The sequence below is a fragment of the Sminthopsis crassicaudata genome, chromosome 4, assembly GCF_048593235.1.
Source record: "Sminthopsis crassicaudata isolate SCR6 chromosome 4, ASM4859323v1, whole genome shotgun sequence".
NCBI classification, from domain to species: Eukaryota; Metazoa; Chordata; class Mammalia; order Dasyuromorphia; family Dasyuridae; genus Sminthopsis; species Sminthopsis crassicaudata.
In genome coordinates, this window is record NC_133620.1 from 178,420,714 (window position 1) to 178,435,717 (window position 15,004).

At 35.6% G+C, this 15,004-nt stretch overlaps 1 protein-coding gene across 2 annotated transcripts in view; it reads right to left on the reverse strand.

Annotated features, from left to right (window-relative positions):
• Positions 1-4,478: 4,478 nt before the first annotated feature.
• The window catches only part of HSF2 (heat shock transcription factor 2), a 38,144-nt gene continuing 27,618 nt past the window's right edge, over positions 4,479-15,004 (reverse strand). Inside the window, exons 10-13 of one of the 2 annotated variants that reach the window (XM_074309978.1) lie at positions 14,700-14,805; positions 11,242-11,295; positions 7,312-7,396; positions 4,479-5,469 (exon numbers count right to left, since the gene is read on the reverse strand). In XM_074309978.1, coding sequence (XP_074166079.1) covers positions 5,180-5,469; positions 7,312-7,396; positions 11,242-11,295; positions 14,700-14,805 — 535 coding nt within the window. In that variant the 3' untranslated portion in view covers positions 4,479-5,179. The remainder of the gene's footprint in view (positions 5,470-7,311; positions 7,397-11,241; positions 11,296-14,699; positions 14,806-15,004) is intronic. The other variant, XM_074309979.1, reaches the window with a different exon arrangement.

Genomic DNA, 15,004 nt, shown 5'->3' on the forward strand with positions numbered 1-15,004 from the left:
ATATTAAAAGAATGTGGGGGTTGGGAGTAGAGAAGGAATATAAAGGAAATACATTGGATTTGGGAAGAGGTAACTTATAAGAAGATACTTGGCTGATAATGTCTATTAGTTCACCTCCTGCCTTTGGACTGATTTTCTGGTTTGGAATATGCTCTTGCAGGTGGCTGCCTTAGAATGCCTTAGAATATGATGCTCCAGAAATAAACTAAGGGAGGAACTTCAATATAAAGGTCGATGTAACTCTCACGCAACCAAGTTCACAATTCCTCATTTTTTCTCCTATCATGATCTCTTCCTCTATTTCTGTTATACTCAAGAGATGGTCACATCTCTTGATCTTGACATCACCCACAAATGGTCCACTAAAATGATAAACTCTGAAATCACTGGCAGTCCTAATTTTTCATCCCATCTCTCTAAAACTTCAGTGTTTGGTATCCTATCCTGCCAGGTCATTTGCAGAATCTTCTAAGACAATTCAAATGGAAATGATTCAGTTTAGTGGCATGGTACTGATACACTGTCCAGGTTTCACAGGCATTTTTGTTTGCAGATGATTATGTTTGTCAACTTTATTATCAATGTGGACAGTCCTAGAAAGTATACTGCCGAGGTAAGTGGGCTAGATAATTATCTATATCATTCAAAACTATTGTTAAATGATGGTTCCACATGTGGATGGTATGATGTTGGCTGATGGAGGACCTGTATTTTCTTGGTGTTAATCATTAGGCCAAAATAAGCACGGCTCTGAGAATTGATCCATATATAATCTCAGCTTCAGAGGCTGCATCAAGTGCACAATCATCAGCATATAAAAAATGATATACCTACACTCCCTCCACTTCAGTTTTGACTTTGCAAGTTGAATTTGCCATCAGTGCAGTAACAACTACCATGAGAGGTCAAGATGTCTCCGTTGTCCACCTTTATAAAGATAAAAGAACTAGATTGTCCTGTGACAATCACAGGTGGTCTCTTTTAGTCATTGCTAGCTCTTTTTTAAGCTCACTCTATACCTGGAAAAAGGTCATCTACCTGAGAGCCAGAATGGCTTCAGAAGGAACCGAAAAGTAGTTTGTGGTGTTTATTGTCTGACAAGTCTATGAAAAGTGCCAGGAGCAGAACAGATCTGCATGCAATATTTGTAGATTTGACCCAAGCCTTTTGATACTGTCAGTTGTGAGCATTTAGGGAAAATTATATCAAAATTTGATTGCCCAGAGAAGTTCATCAGTATAATGTATCAACTTTACGATGGCATGCTTTCCCAGGTTTTGGATAATGCACAATGCTCTTGAACTTCCCCAGTAACCAGTGGAATGAAACAATGATTTGTTTTTGCATGATGTTTTCAGCCACCTTGTCAAATGCCTCCAATGGGGACACATGTGAAAATCAAAGTTATCTTTAAGTGATCCTTTATTGCAGTAGGCCCTTGTTGAATTCTTTGTCAAATTCCTTGCTTTGACAAAATTATTATGACCCCACAATCCCTATATCCAATCAGAAGGCCAAGTTTGTCAGCAAACATCATTTTTCTTCTATAAAAGAACCTACTGGTAGCCAGCTTACTAAATGTCACAATGGCTAACTCCATTTTTGAAACTTAGCTGGCCAGTGAATAGCATAAGCCCTGCTAACTTATTTAGGAATTTATCCAGCTTTATGCTGTTGCTGTTTCAAAAACTTTAACACCACCTTATGGCATCTTCCCCCTTGTTAATCACTAAAACTCCTGGAAATTAGCCTGCTGCCAGAAGCATAAAATCTTTTGCCTCTTGATTTGGATAAGGTCTAAACCTACAAATTCTTTTGAGACACCTTGTGAAACAATATATTTTGGGGATTCAATTCATCTTTATGTGATACTTTTGACCACCTTCTATTGAACATTCTTAAAAAAAAATAAAAGCAATAAAAGTGCTAGCTAGCTACTATCTTCTTGGATTTGCATACCAGTTTCTCCCTTCTACATATGTGGTCATTCTAGGACCCTGTGCTGATTTATCTTCCATTGTCCCTAACTGGTATACCTTCAGGACTTTGTCCTAGGCCACATTCTATTCTATTTTACTCCATGACCTCATCTCTCTTGGGTTTGGGACCCCTAAGGTGCCCTTCCAAGCTCTAAAGTGACGATTTGATGAATTCTCTCAGGTGAGGTGGCAGAGAACAGATATGGAATGAGGCATATGCTATAAAACTTAGACAATGAGTTTTGTTAATTGCACTTTGCTACAAGAACGTTCTGGGGGAAAAGGGAGATGAAGATATGTTAGTAAATGAAAGTGACGGCTAAAAAAGTTCAATTATACATAGGCAGCTCTGAAATCAGAAAATATGGCCTAGTATAGATGTGAAGGAATCAAATCAGTCCAATATTCCTATCGTGTGTGAAAATAAAACTACATGCATCTAAACTAAGCTTAAATCTACTCAGTTTTTTGTCCTTCATTTTTGAAGAGGACCATGACATCAGGGAGATGGTGCCAAGAGAATTGCATACAAGTGAGGAAGGAAGAAGTTACCAGCTTCTCTTCTCTGAAGACATTGAGTCCCTTGGCAAGATATAGATCAGAAAAAGTGAAACAATTGTTATTTACCTTCACTCTGAGCCAGTAAGGGCCCAAACAATGACCAGGTGGGGCTTGGCCTGGGACCTATTGTTAATCAATGAGAGCCAGACTGATAAAGGTTGAATATGGTCTTGGCCCATAAATCCCAACATACCTAGCAAGATTTCAGTGATCAAACTTTATATTCCTTTGGGCAGAGCACCTGCCCTATCTAGTATAACACCTTATCTGGACAAAGGGAAGAGAAAGGGGGAAAAAAAGAGAAAAGAAATGAAAAGATAAAGAGCTGTGTTGTCCAACAGCTGTGTTGTCCAACTGACCTCCTCTAGTTGAGTCCCTGCTCACAGATGCTGTTTATCCTTTGTTCTCCAAGACCAGGACATTATGGAGGTGGGAGGTGATGGTATGACATGCAAATGAATTACATTTGTCTTTTTTTTTTTGGACAAGGTAGAAGGCCATATAGCTTTAAATCACAATGCGGAAATTGTCTCAAACTTAGAAGACTGTTACTTTAACAAGGCCCAAGTGTCCCACTACGTCCAGGACCGTCACCAATTGTAATAATCTTTATTTTGCCACCAGACCCAGATGGCTCCAGAGGAATAAAACAGGTTGGTGACCTCATTTAGATGCAGTTCACTTGCACGTCAGGGTCCTCTTTGAGAATGAAGGACAAACAGCTTATGTACGATTAATCTTGGCTTCAGAACACCTCTAACTGCATTGTGCATTTCTTCTGAGTTACTTCAGTTCTGCTTTGCTCTTAGAACACAGCACGCATCTTCTCTGATTGATAAGGGCATGCCAGGCTGGGCAGTCCTGTGCCAGTGTCTCCCCTGTTATGCAATCAATTCTAACGCTGAGAGACCCTTCAGTGTCCTTGTATTGCTTTTTCTGACCACTCCATGAGCACTTGCCCTTTATGAATTCCCTATAAAATAAGTGTTTTTGGCAAATGAACATTTAACATTCAAAGAATGTGGCTACCCAACAGAGTTGCACACACTGCAATAGAATATGAATGTTGGATTCTACTGCTCTGGACACTGGCAACTAAGGGTGTGATGAATGCTGGTGTCCCCAAGTACATTTATCATAGCAATGAAGCATCAAATATTATAGCATAGGACAATATTAAAACTTGCCCAACTGCAGCAAGTAAAACACATCTGGGTTATAAAAGGACCTGGTTGTATTTACCTCACAAGATTGTTTAAGAAAGAAAAGCATTTATAAAAATTTTAAAGAGTATGTTAGCTGTTACTAAGAGTAATATAAACTGAGGGCTACTACTTTTTTCATGCCTAGACAAAGTATTTGTTGCACTGTATTGTATAAAGCTCTAGCAAAGAAGAAATGGTAAGCTGACATTTTCATTTTGAATAGAAGCTTTTCTCTCTCTCCCCTCCTCTCCTCTCTGTCCATCTGTGTCTCTCTTACACACACAAAATTTAACAACAAAAAATGTATCCCATAAATGTAATCATCTATCACTACCAATAGTTAACGTCAGCAAACATAACATTAGGATGATACTTTGCCAATTCTTTTGCCTCATTTATATAAAAACTTAACTTGTAAATTAAAACTTCTAAGTTACTATATGCTAAAATTCAAAAACAGTACGGGATTAAGAGAAAGAAGGACAAGAAAAAGTATATATAGTTTTAAAAAAAGAAAGTAAAATTCTTTAGAATTTAGTGTGATAGTTAGCTTTCTCCCCCTATCTGTGCCCCATCCATCACCCTCCAAAAACCAAATGAACCCATACACAAAAAGACAGCAGAGCAGAAATGAGATCTAAGTATCTACTGGATTTATTTTAACTTGAGTATCGCTTAAAAAAAAAAAAAAAAAAAAAAAAAAAAGGACAAAAAAAAATCCAAAACACAAGCAAACTGAAAAACCTTTTTATTTGACATTCCAGTCCAACTCAGAGGGCAGAGATGATCTCCATAACCTAAACTAGACTGGGAAGGTTTCAGGGGCAGGAAAAATCATGCCCATTTCATTATTCTGGTGTGGTGCAGAGAAATACCTCTCAGAACCAAGGGAGACCAATAAAACCACTAGATCCAGGCACTTTTATGTTCCCAGTTTTGAAAAGCCAAGTGTAAAAATTTTAATAAAAGTTAACTGCAACAGAGAAAGCATTCAGAATACCATCTTCAGCACTAGTGTGTTACACTCAAGGCAATCAGATAGCATCAAACAAGTAAAACAAATTACAACAAAGGAACAAATGAAGGTTTAATTAGATTAGGGTAAAAAGGGCATGTACACAAAAACAAAAATCAACAAATACCACTGCAATTGAAGAAAGAATGGCAATTTGAATCCAAATTAAGGATTTGCCAACAATATTCAGGAAGTCTTATAGAAGTACATAGCTGAGTAACATTTGAAAGCTTTGCAAGAGTGATCAGTGTGTGGTTACAGACTTGGGGTAGGGACTAGGAAGGTGCTTTAGATTCCACAGTATCTGAATACACAAAACAAAGCCATTTACAAAACAAAAGAGTACCAAATGATACTTTAAATAAATAGTTCATCATTTTGATGAATATATACATATAAGAGTCCACTTTCTTGGGGAGTCAATTATCTAAGAGTGGCATGTCACTGTCCAGTGGGGCAGGGGCTAGTTCACATAAATAGAATAGTGTGGCTTCACTAGCTTCAGCTTCAGTCAACGGTTCCAGTCGAACAAGCTTACTTTGGGTCGGTTCCGGGTCCAGGCTACTATCCAGAAGCTCATCAACCCCCAAGGGTTTGTCTAAAGAAGATGCAGCTTCTGAAGTTGCACTCCCATTTTCCACAGTGGAGGATGGGCTCCCGTCAAGAAATGCAAGGAGAGGAAAAGCTGTGTACTGGATGAGCTGCTTATCTAAAAAGAGGGACAGAATACTCTCAAGATCAATTTATACAAAACCAAAGGCAACACAGAAAAACTATAAAATTAAAAAATAGAGTGGGCCACAGAATCCAGGTGTTCTCTGAATTTTACCACTCTATTTCTCAGTGAGTGTATTCATGCAGTTCATGCCAGTCTCTATAGGGAAAAAGAATATCACAAACTGTTAAGTAACCCCAGCTTCTACAGACCACAGTCCACAGAGACTATAGATTGTTACTCTATCTTCAAGAGGAAAAATAATCTAAAGACAAGAGACAGTTTAACTGTCAGAGACTTAACTGTTGGGATAAGGGTTAACTGTTATGACCAGAGAGACTGTAAGAGGCACAGAGAAAGGACTAAAAAGATTTTTTCCTGAGAGACTCTAAGTTCATTATTCCTGAAAAAAGGCTGAAAGAGTTATTTCCTGAGATAATGCTATCCTGAGAGAACCAAGTGATAGAACTGTTTCCATAGTTAAGAAGTCTAGAGTTGCAACTGCTATTTAGAGGTGCCTCTGATTGTAATCTTTCTCTCTCTCATATAGGTTGAAATATTTAAATTTGTTGTTATTCAGTCGTTTCAATTATATCTAACTCTCCATGACCCCATCTGGAGTCTTCTTGGCAAACAATAATGGGATGATTTGCTATTTCCTTTTTCAGTCTATTTCACAGATGAGAAAAGTGGGACAAACAGGGTTAAGTGATTTGCCCAGGTGACATGAATTGGTGCCCAGGTGACATGAATTGGTGCCCAGGTGACATGAATTGGTGCCTGAGGCCAGATTTGCATCTTCCTGACATCAGGCGCAGCACTTGATATATCCTTTGAGCCACCTAGTGACCCTCTAATATTTAAATATCTTTGTATTATTAGTTGTTAAACTGTTAATAAACTACACAGCCATTAGCATTCATATTTCTTTGGAAATAGTAAATTCAACATGTTCAAGATGAATTCACTTCCCTGCCCCTAATGCTCCCCCTTCTCAACTTCCCCATTACCATCAAATATACCACCACCCAAATCAATCAACCTGGCTCTCAACCTAGACTCAACTCTTCTCTCACCCTCCAAATTCAACTAGTTGACAAAACCCAGCATTTCAACACGTAATCTAAATTCTATGTACACTTCATAGTATGTCCTATACTTGGAATATCCTCTCAAGCTATCAAGCTTGACCTCTCGATTATCTTGTAAAGCAGAGGTATCAAGTTGGACCTAACAACCCTCTGATTGCAGTCTGAACCCAATTAAGCTATGACTGGGAAATATTTAATAAATTGAGTAAAAATAAAATAGAACATAGATAATGTTAATATATGGTTTTGTTAAGTCTATATGTATAGTCAAAGAACTTTATATATCACTTAGTGGTCCCTATTACTTTTTGAATTTAACACCCAAAGAGACCATGTGATAAAGAGAAAAGTGAATGTCAAGAGAGTCTGGTGACATCCTGTCTTTGTTATCTGTCACCTGTGTGACCCTAGAGGGGCAGACTCCTTGATTCTCACTTTCCTCATTTATAAAAACCACAGGGTTAATACAAGTCCTTTCTATCTAGACTTATGAATTCTCTCCACTCCACTCCACTCAATGAAAACTTTTCTCAGCTCTGGACTTTAAACAAAGCATTATTGCAATTCTCTCTTACTGCTGTCACTCTAAAATAATTTTGCTAATTAATGGAAGATTGGCTAGGAAGGAGGGTGGAGGTCATAAATGTGAGGATTTCTGATAATTGTGGTGTTAAAAAAAATAGTACCAACAAGATTTAAAACAAAAAACAACACACACCTCAATGATGTATCTTTAAAAACATACCTGATTTAGGCTTAGAATTTCTTCCATCTTCTGAAGTTGGTTGAACTTCATTATTCTTATTAGTTTCTGATCCTTTATTTTCCAACTGGGGAAAAAACCCAACATCGTCAAATATTACACAATATGCATCTTTTTTGGGGGGTGTTCTTGAAAACTTACCTATACATTAAATGTTGATAGAAAAAAATACAAATAACAGTTCTAGAATGGTAAGTACTAGAAGGGGCCTGAAATTTAACAAATATCTAGTCCAAATTCTTTATTGTACATAAAGGCGAGGAAATATGAAGCTGGAGATATGTCTGAGTTTACAATCTAGTTGGACAGAGAGAAGACATACAAATAATTCTAATATATAGTATACTATAAGGTCAAAAAAGAAGGTAAAAAGGAAGGACTATGAAAATTCAAAGAAAGAAAATATCATTTTTAAATGGGAAAGGAATAACAGAGTAACTAACACTAGAGAAGACTTCAAAGAAACAGTAATACCTGAACTGAATCTAGTCTTAATAAAATATAGATTTGGAGGAAGGTCCATTTTAAAAGGGAACACAACTGTGAGTTGCAATAAAAATAGATATTATAAAAAGACCTGAATACTAGCTAAGGAATTTGGATACAATTTACTAGGCAATGATGAGCCACTTTAAATATTTAATTAGGAATGATGATCATAGCTGTGCTTTGGAAAAATCAAGTTGGTATGTATGTGAGAGTTAATGAAGGAATGAACTAAAATGACAGCAATAAAACTCCAGAAAAAAAGTCGAAAGCTTGCCGCCCAAGAAAACAGGAGAAAATATACTTTCCACCCCCTTTTTCAGAGGTGGAACACTTATCTATACTGATCTAGGTGATAGGCTGTGTAGTCTTGCTGAAATGCTTCCCCTCACCATCCCTGCTTTCTCTCTATTGTGTTATAAGGAAAGCAGGATAAAGGCAAAGCTTTAGGAAATTAAGATAATATAAAAGCAACTAGCAATAAAAAAAATTAATGGAAACAGGAGTCATTGAAGAGAAGGAATTAATGAAGCTCGCCAACCAATTGGACAATGGGAGATTTTAAAGTGGGAAGAAATACTCAATGACTAAGATTTTTAAATTAACTCCAGAAAAAAAGTTTAATTTTTTAAAACATCTTAAACCTTTTTACTTTGGAAATATTTTCAATATGGTTACATAGCTTTAATATTTAAGAGAAATAAAGAGTTTGGTCATTACCTACACATACACAAATCACAAACTCTTCTAGAGCTTGGTAGACAATTTGAAAGTTACTGTTGATGCAAAATGCATCAAATACCAGGCAATCTGATGATTAGCCCCTCTGAACTGAGTCCTTCTCCCTTGGAAGTACCTGCCAGAAATCATACTGTATAGCACAACTTTTGAAAACTCAGGGCCGTTTCCATGTCAAGATGAGACAATAAAGTAAGAGTTCCGTTTTTGATTAACTTGAAATGATCATCATGAACAATTACTTAAAGGATAATCTTGGAGGCTGAGGTACAATAGAGCTGTCTGAGCCTTTGCAGAATGGTTTTCTTTCTTTGTCACACAATGTCATTTTATCTACTACTCACTATTCATTTTGCCATTTTCTATCTGCCAAGATGATCTCTTTTTCTTCAACTTTTCAGCATGGCCTGTAGTACAGCTTTTATACCCACTAATGAGAAATGTATATTTATGTCCTGGACAGTAAATGGACCATTCATATCTTTAAATACTCCTAACTTCAAGTTGGTTTTTTTTTTTTTTCCTTGTGCTACAAAAGTACTTAAACTTTGAAAGTTGATATTTTTTTTTAGAAGTACTTTTGAAGAAAAAAATGGGTTGCCTCAAGAGTTCTACATGCTAGATAAGTTTGACATTATTATTCTAAATCCAAAATAAATAGAATGTATTCTTTTCATTTATGATTATATATACAAAAGAAAATTAATATTTTTAAATGTGTTCTTATTAAATATTTGTTGCAAAGCATTTTGGATCTGCTCTATTTTTGCTCAATACTGTTATTTTTCATTAACTATACTTACTATCCCAAGTGAAAAACCACAGTAAATCAAATATTGTTCAGCGGAATTACAGGAAACTGGCTAATCAACTTTCAGAGTTCCTGGAGTTTTGTGATAAGTTTCTCAATCTTAGAAATGTGAGAACCTGGGCTAAATGGATAATTTATATAAGATAGAAGTAGTAAAGAATCAAAAGGAGAAGCACATATATTAAATACACATGTAAAAAGGTCCCTTCCAGAAATGAAATCATATGACTAAGTAACATAAGAACATATTCATAATGTGGTTGAAGGGCCATGGAGACTCTAACATAAATTATCAGTTATACACTTTATACACAAAATATATTTACATATAACAGAGTAAAACTGTTTTGTTGGTATTTAATTTTGAAAAAGATCAACAGTAGTTATTTCTGTGAAGATCCAGACAGCCAATATAACTGTACACATACATGCCAACATTCACACGATAAAAATTACTTTAGTATGCTTTTCCTTGCTCATCCCTAGACCATTAAGTGTTAGAATAAAAATAAATAAAATAATAAAAAATAATTTGGAATATGTAATAATTCTCAGAAATTCTCATTTATTTTATAACTTTAAAAATATATTGCTAAAACAAAGTAAGATAAAAATCAAAAAGAGGGATATTTTTGAGATTGTATGGTGTAAAAAATACTAAATACAGAATCTGAAGATATGAATTTAAATACAGGCTATTACTTATGACTTCTGTGACTTTGGGGAAATCTGTTTTGTTCTTGAGCTCCAATTTCCTCATTTCCAAAATGAAAGAGACCTTGATTGGATTATCCTTCTAAGATCTCTTCCAGCTCTAAAAACTTATGAACCTTTGAGTATTATTTAAGACTAGTTTTCCATTCTCATTCATGACCTAACCCACATGGAGGCTTTAATCTTCTCCAGTCTTTTCTCCTGGAACTCTGCATCCAGGAACTCACTATGTTGGTGCTAAACTTAAGTGAGTATAACCAATTGACTTTAATCCTCTTATAGCTCAAAACTCCTAAATTCAAGCAATCCACCAGCCTCAGCCTCCCTCAACAGCAGGAACTTACAAGCATGTGCCATCATACCAGATCCTTATGACCATAATATGGTAATTAAAAATCATCCTCATCTGGTCACTCAAAAACCTCTTTTTAATTATACTGTTAGCTCAGTAGAAGTTATTATATTAAAGTTAGTTTCCCTAAACAGTCTACAATTCTGATTTCATTAATTTAAACCTGCTTATTATATCTCCATGTCAGTTCAAATTATTGACACTTTTCACATATGCTGTTAGGAAATCTAGCACAGTAATAAAAGGAATTATGAAGGAACATGGTTTCCAGAAAAACATATTTATAACGCTTATATTGTGCCACAAGTTTAAAAAGTACTTTCCTGCCAATAATTCTGTAAAGCAGTTTAGATATCATTTTACAGATGAATAAACTGAGGATCAGAGATAATAAATTTCTTGCCAAGGATTGCTTAGGTGCTGGAGCTAAGTCTTCTGACTCAAAATAGTACTTCATGCACCTCTCTACCCAGAAATTGTTCATAAGTATGGAAAGTATATATTTACATCTGTGGTATATGTGAAGCTTTTTCAAAGCTTCTCCTTTACAATACCAAATTTAATTAGGAGATTGTCCAATATCTAACTATATTTTCATATTTATATTTATCACATAAGTTCCAAAGGAACAATCATCCCTAAAAGTTTTTACCCAGAACTTTTAATATCTTCATTAGAATTATATTTTATTAGAAAACAAAATGCTTTTTTTTAATGATAGTAACAATTTCACTGCTTACTAGTTATCAGATTATTATTTCAGAATTTTTTTTACAGCTATGGGTCCTGAGCAATATTAACTAAAACTTACTTTTGTATTACTGATGTAATCTGTGGAATTCATCTGCACAGAGCTAGTGAAAAGCTGCAAGACCAAATGAGACATTGTAAGTTTAAAAAGTATTCAAAAATATTATGTTCAGTCATGATTTTCAAAAAACCTCAACAGGCAGAAGTCTTGCAAGGCAAAGAGATGTAACCCTCCACCATAAGTTCATTAATAGGAATATTTCCCTAGAGAAAATTTTGAGATGAGAGAAAAATAAGAAAAAAGTAAAACAAAGAGAGCCATACACCAGATGGCAAAGAAATTTGCCATATATTGTATGGAATTTTCCTTATTATTGAAAGGGATATTCCTCTTTCTGATTTTATGAGTTCTACTAAGAAACTGGGAAGTAATCTGGTGATACCCAAGACAAAAAGTGCTAATGTTTGTTCCATCATTCAAACTTTTTCTTCTTTTTCTTGTACCCTCCAACTTAATACCTCTCCTTCTGGGTTTTTTCTCATTATTCAAACTCCTCAATGACATTTTCCTGCCCTCCTAGACTGCAGTCAGGACTAAAATAGTCTATTTTGGAAGACTTAGTAGCCTCCAATAGGTTTTGACTGAAGAGGCTGAAGATATAGTTAAAAAGTTAACATTTTTTTCCAATAACAAAAATACTTTAAAAAAAAAAAACATGGTAGAAATAGGTTAAATCCATACTTATGCATACATACTTATACAATTATCGTGACGCTAACAAATATGCTTTTACAAAAATCTCTCAGTATGGCTCTCCTCTGCTGTCACAAGAAATCTTAAATTCTCACTAAATTGGACTCTGCTAGCATGCTCTAGTGGGTTTCCCACTCAAGATATACATATTTTGCAACTCAAATAGAAATTTATTCATCCCAAAAGTATTTGGTATTAAAACTACTAAATAAAAAAGCTGCATATATGAAAGTACTAGGTATATAAGAAAAGACAAGATTCATGAAGGAGGGGAACAGGAAGACTTTAAAACAGGACGAAAGGAAAGTTAATTTGAATTTGGACAAGGACAAAACTAGGGGGAGGGAATAGAGTAAGAATAGGTACAGGGGTAAAAATGGGAACGACAAGTTTTAAGGATAAGCAAGAAAACTAGTCATTTGAAGCAGAAAGTTTGATCTGATAAGTACTGACTGATAAACAAGAGGGCTGGGACTTAATTATCTTTCTATGTCCTTAGGAAACTTTTGTGCTTCGAATATACTTAGAAGAAGGGTCAGATTTTGTCTACTTGAGTGAAGAAGGGAAAATTACATTATTTCCTCTAGGATTATATCCTGGAAGCAACGTGCAATTAATAGAGGTGGTAGAGTAGACAAATTCAGAATAAAAATCGGTACTTTGGGTAGAGGAATGCAGTCACTAAATATTTATTGAACATTATGTAAAACAAGTATCGTACTAAATTATAGATAGATAAAGGCAAACGACAGATACTGTTCAAGGAACTCACAATATAATAGAAGACAAATGCAAACAACTCTGAGCAAACAAAGCCACAAACAAGGCTACTAAAAATGAGCAAAAGGAAGGAACTAAAACTATAGAGGATTGGGAAAGGATTTCTACAGCTGGGGAGAGATTAAGTAAGAATTGAAGGAAGCAAGGTGAAGAGAAGAGGTGGAAATGAGGGTGGGGGAGAGAATTCTAGGCAAGGAGCCAGCCAGTGAAAATGCTGGAATCAGGAGATGATGGAGTATCCTACACAAAGAAGAGCAAAAAGGCTAACATTATTGAGAGATGTTACAAAGGTAAAATGGACAGGCTTTGGCAACAGATTAAATGGGAGAGGAAAAGTGTGAGGAATTGAGGTTAACCTAGATTGCCAGTTTGTGACTGCAAATATCCTCTTCAATAGCAGTAAGGAAGCCAGGAAGAGGGAGGGTGTGTGAGGAGAAGATAATTTGGACACTTTGTCTACAGAACACTGAATATGAGATGTCCAATAAGCATCTGGAGGTGCACAGCTAAGGCCAGCAGAGAGATCAGCAAGTAGATTTACGAACTGTGAGCAAAGATGATGTCTGAATCAGGGGCGCTGATGAGATGGCCAGGAGGAGAAGAGGGCCAGCCTACACCACACTGTGGAACACCTATGGTTAGTGGGCATGGATGGAATGAAGGTTTAACAAAGAAGACTGAAAAGGAACACTAGCCAACGAATCAAGAGCAGCTATTATCTTGAAAAATCTAGAGCATCTAGGAGGAGGTGATCAACTGATGTTAGAGGTTGTAGAGTGGTCAAGGAAGATTAGGACCAAGAAAAGACCATTAGAGATTATCATTAATTTTGTAGTTTCACTTTAATGATTAGTGTACAGAGAAGAAAAAAATAGAAGCACCTACTAAAGGTGGTCTTTTCAAGAAATATTTGGTAGCAAAAAGGAGAGAAAGAGATGGGATGGTTGTGTCAAGTGAGGTGTTTTGAGGATAGGGAAAGGCATGAACATGTCTGTAAGCAGGAAAGAGGTAGCCAGAGGACAGAAAAAGATTCAAGAGAAGTGAGAAAGTTCGTATAATATAGAGGAAAATATGAATTACATAATATCCCTTAACATTTCTACAATCCACTATTTTTCTTACAATAATCCAGTGAAATTGGTGTGAAATTGAGTGAAGAAGGGAAAATTACATTATTTCCTCTAGGATTATATCCTGGAAGCAACGTGCAATTAACAGAGGTGGTAGAGTAGACAAATTCAGAGTAAAAATCGGTACTTTAGGTAGAAGAATGCTGTCACTAAATATAATAGAGAGGGCAAAAGGCATAAGATCTGAGAGCTTGGCTACATTAAGTGTGCCTAAATGGACATTATGGGTAAAAAATGAAGGAATACAAAGAAGTTTATACAAGGATAGAGTTAAAAATAAAGGAGCTTAGTAAAAAAAAGAAAACTTAGAAATCAGTCATCTGTGGAGAGATGGGAAGGGAAAGAAAAGACAATGGCTCCCAGGTATGCTGAGGAATCATATTTAGAAATGTGACAGACTTTTAAAGTCACATTTTTATAAGGAGCATTTCCATTTAAAATAGAAAGATATTTTACATACCTACCTACCTACCTACACATATATAAATACTTTATCCTAGTTGGTCAAGGCCCTTAGCTAATTATTCTTGTTAATATCACAGTTAAGTTCAGACAAGAATCAAATTTAACAGTATTATTGATTAAAGTTCAAGTATTGCTGCTTAAGTTATCACCTCAATTGCTACTCCAGGAACACCCTGCTCTAAATGTCCTGTCAGTACACACAGATAATGTTCTATGGGACTTCCTTTCAAAGACTACCATCAGAATTTTTAAAAGAAGGAAAAGTCACATAGGATACAAAAACAAACAAAAAATCATCCCCCCCAAACTATAAACATTTTAATTTCTATTAATACTTTTTGATAAATCAACAAATATATCTGAAAAGCAAAGGATATACAATATACTTACATCCACTAGCAGATCTGGGTCTATGCTAAATTGTCTTCCTGAAAGCATGGCTTGGAAGTCTTCTAAACTGCAGTCAATACTGTCAAGATAATCCAACAGCTCAACCCTGGAGAAAGAATAAGAAAGAGGATTTTACCTTCTTAGATGTGTCTGTGTTTATGTTTAAAATTATTTTTGAAATCTCACAATTACCTGTCCAGGTAAAAGTATTATTTTTCGGAATTACCATATCAAACTACTGATTCCATTAAAAAACTAAAACAAAGGGGCAGGTAGGTAGTGCAGTGGATAGAGCACCTGCCCTG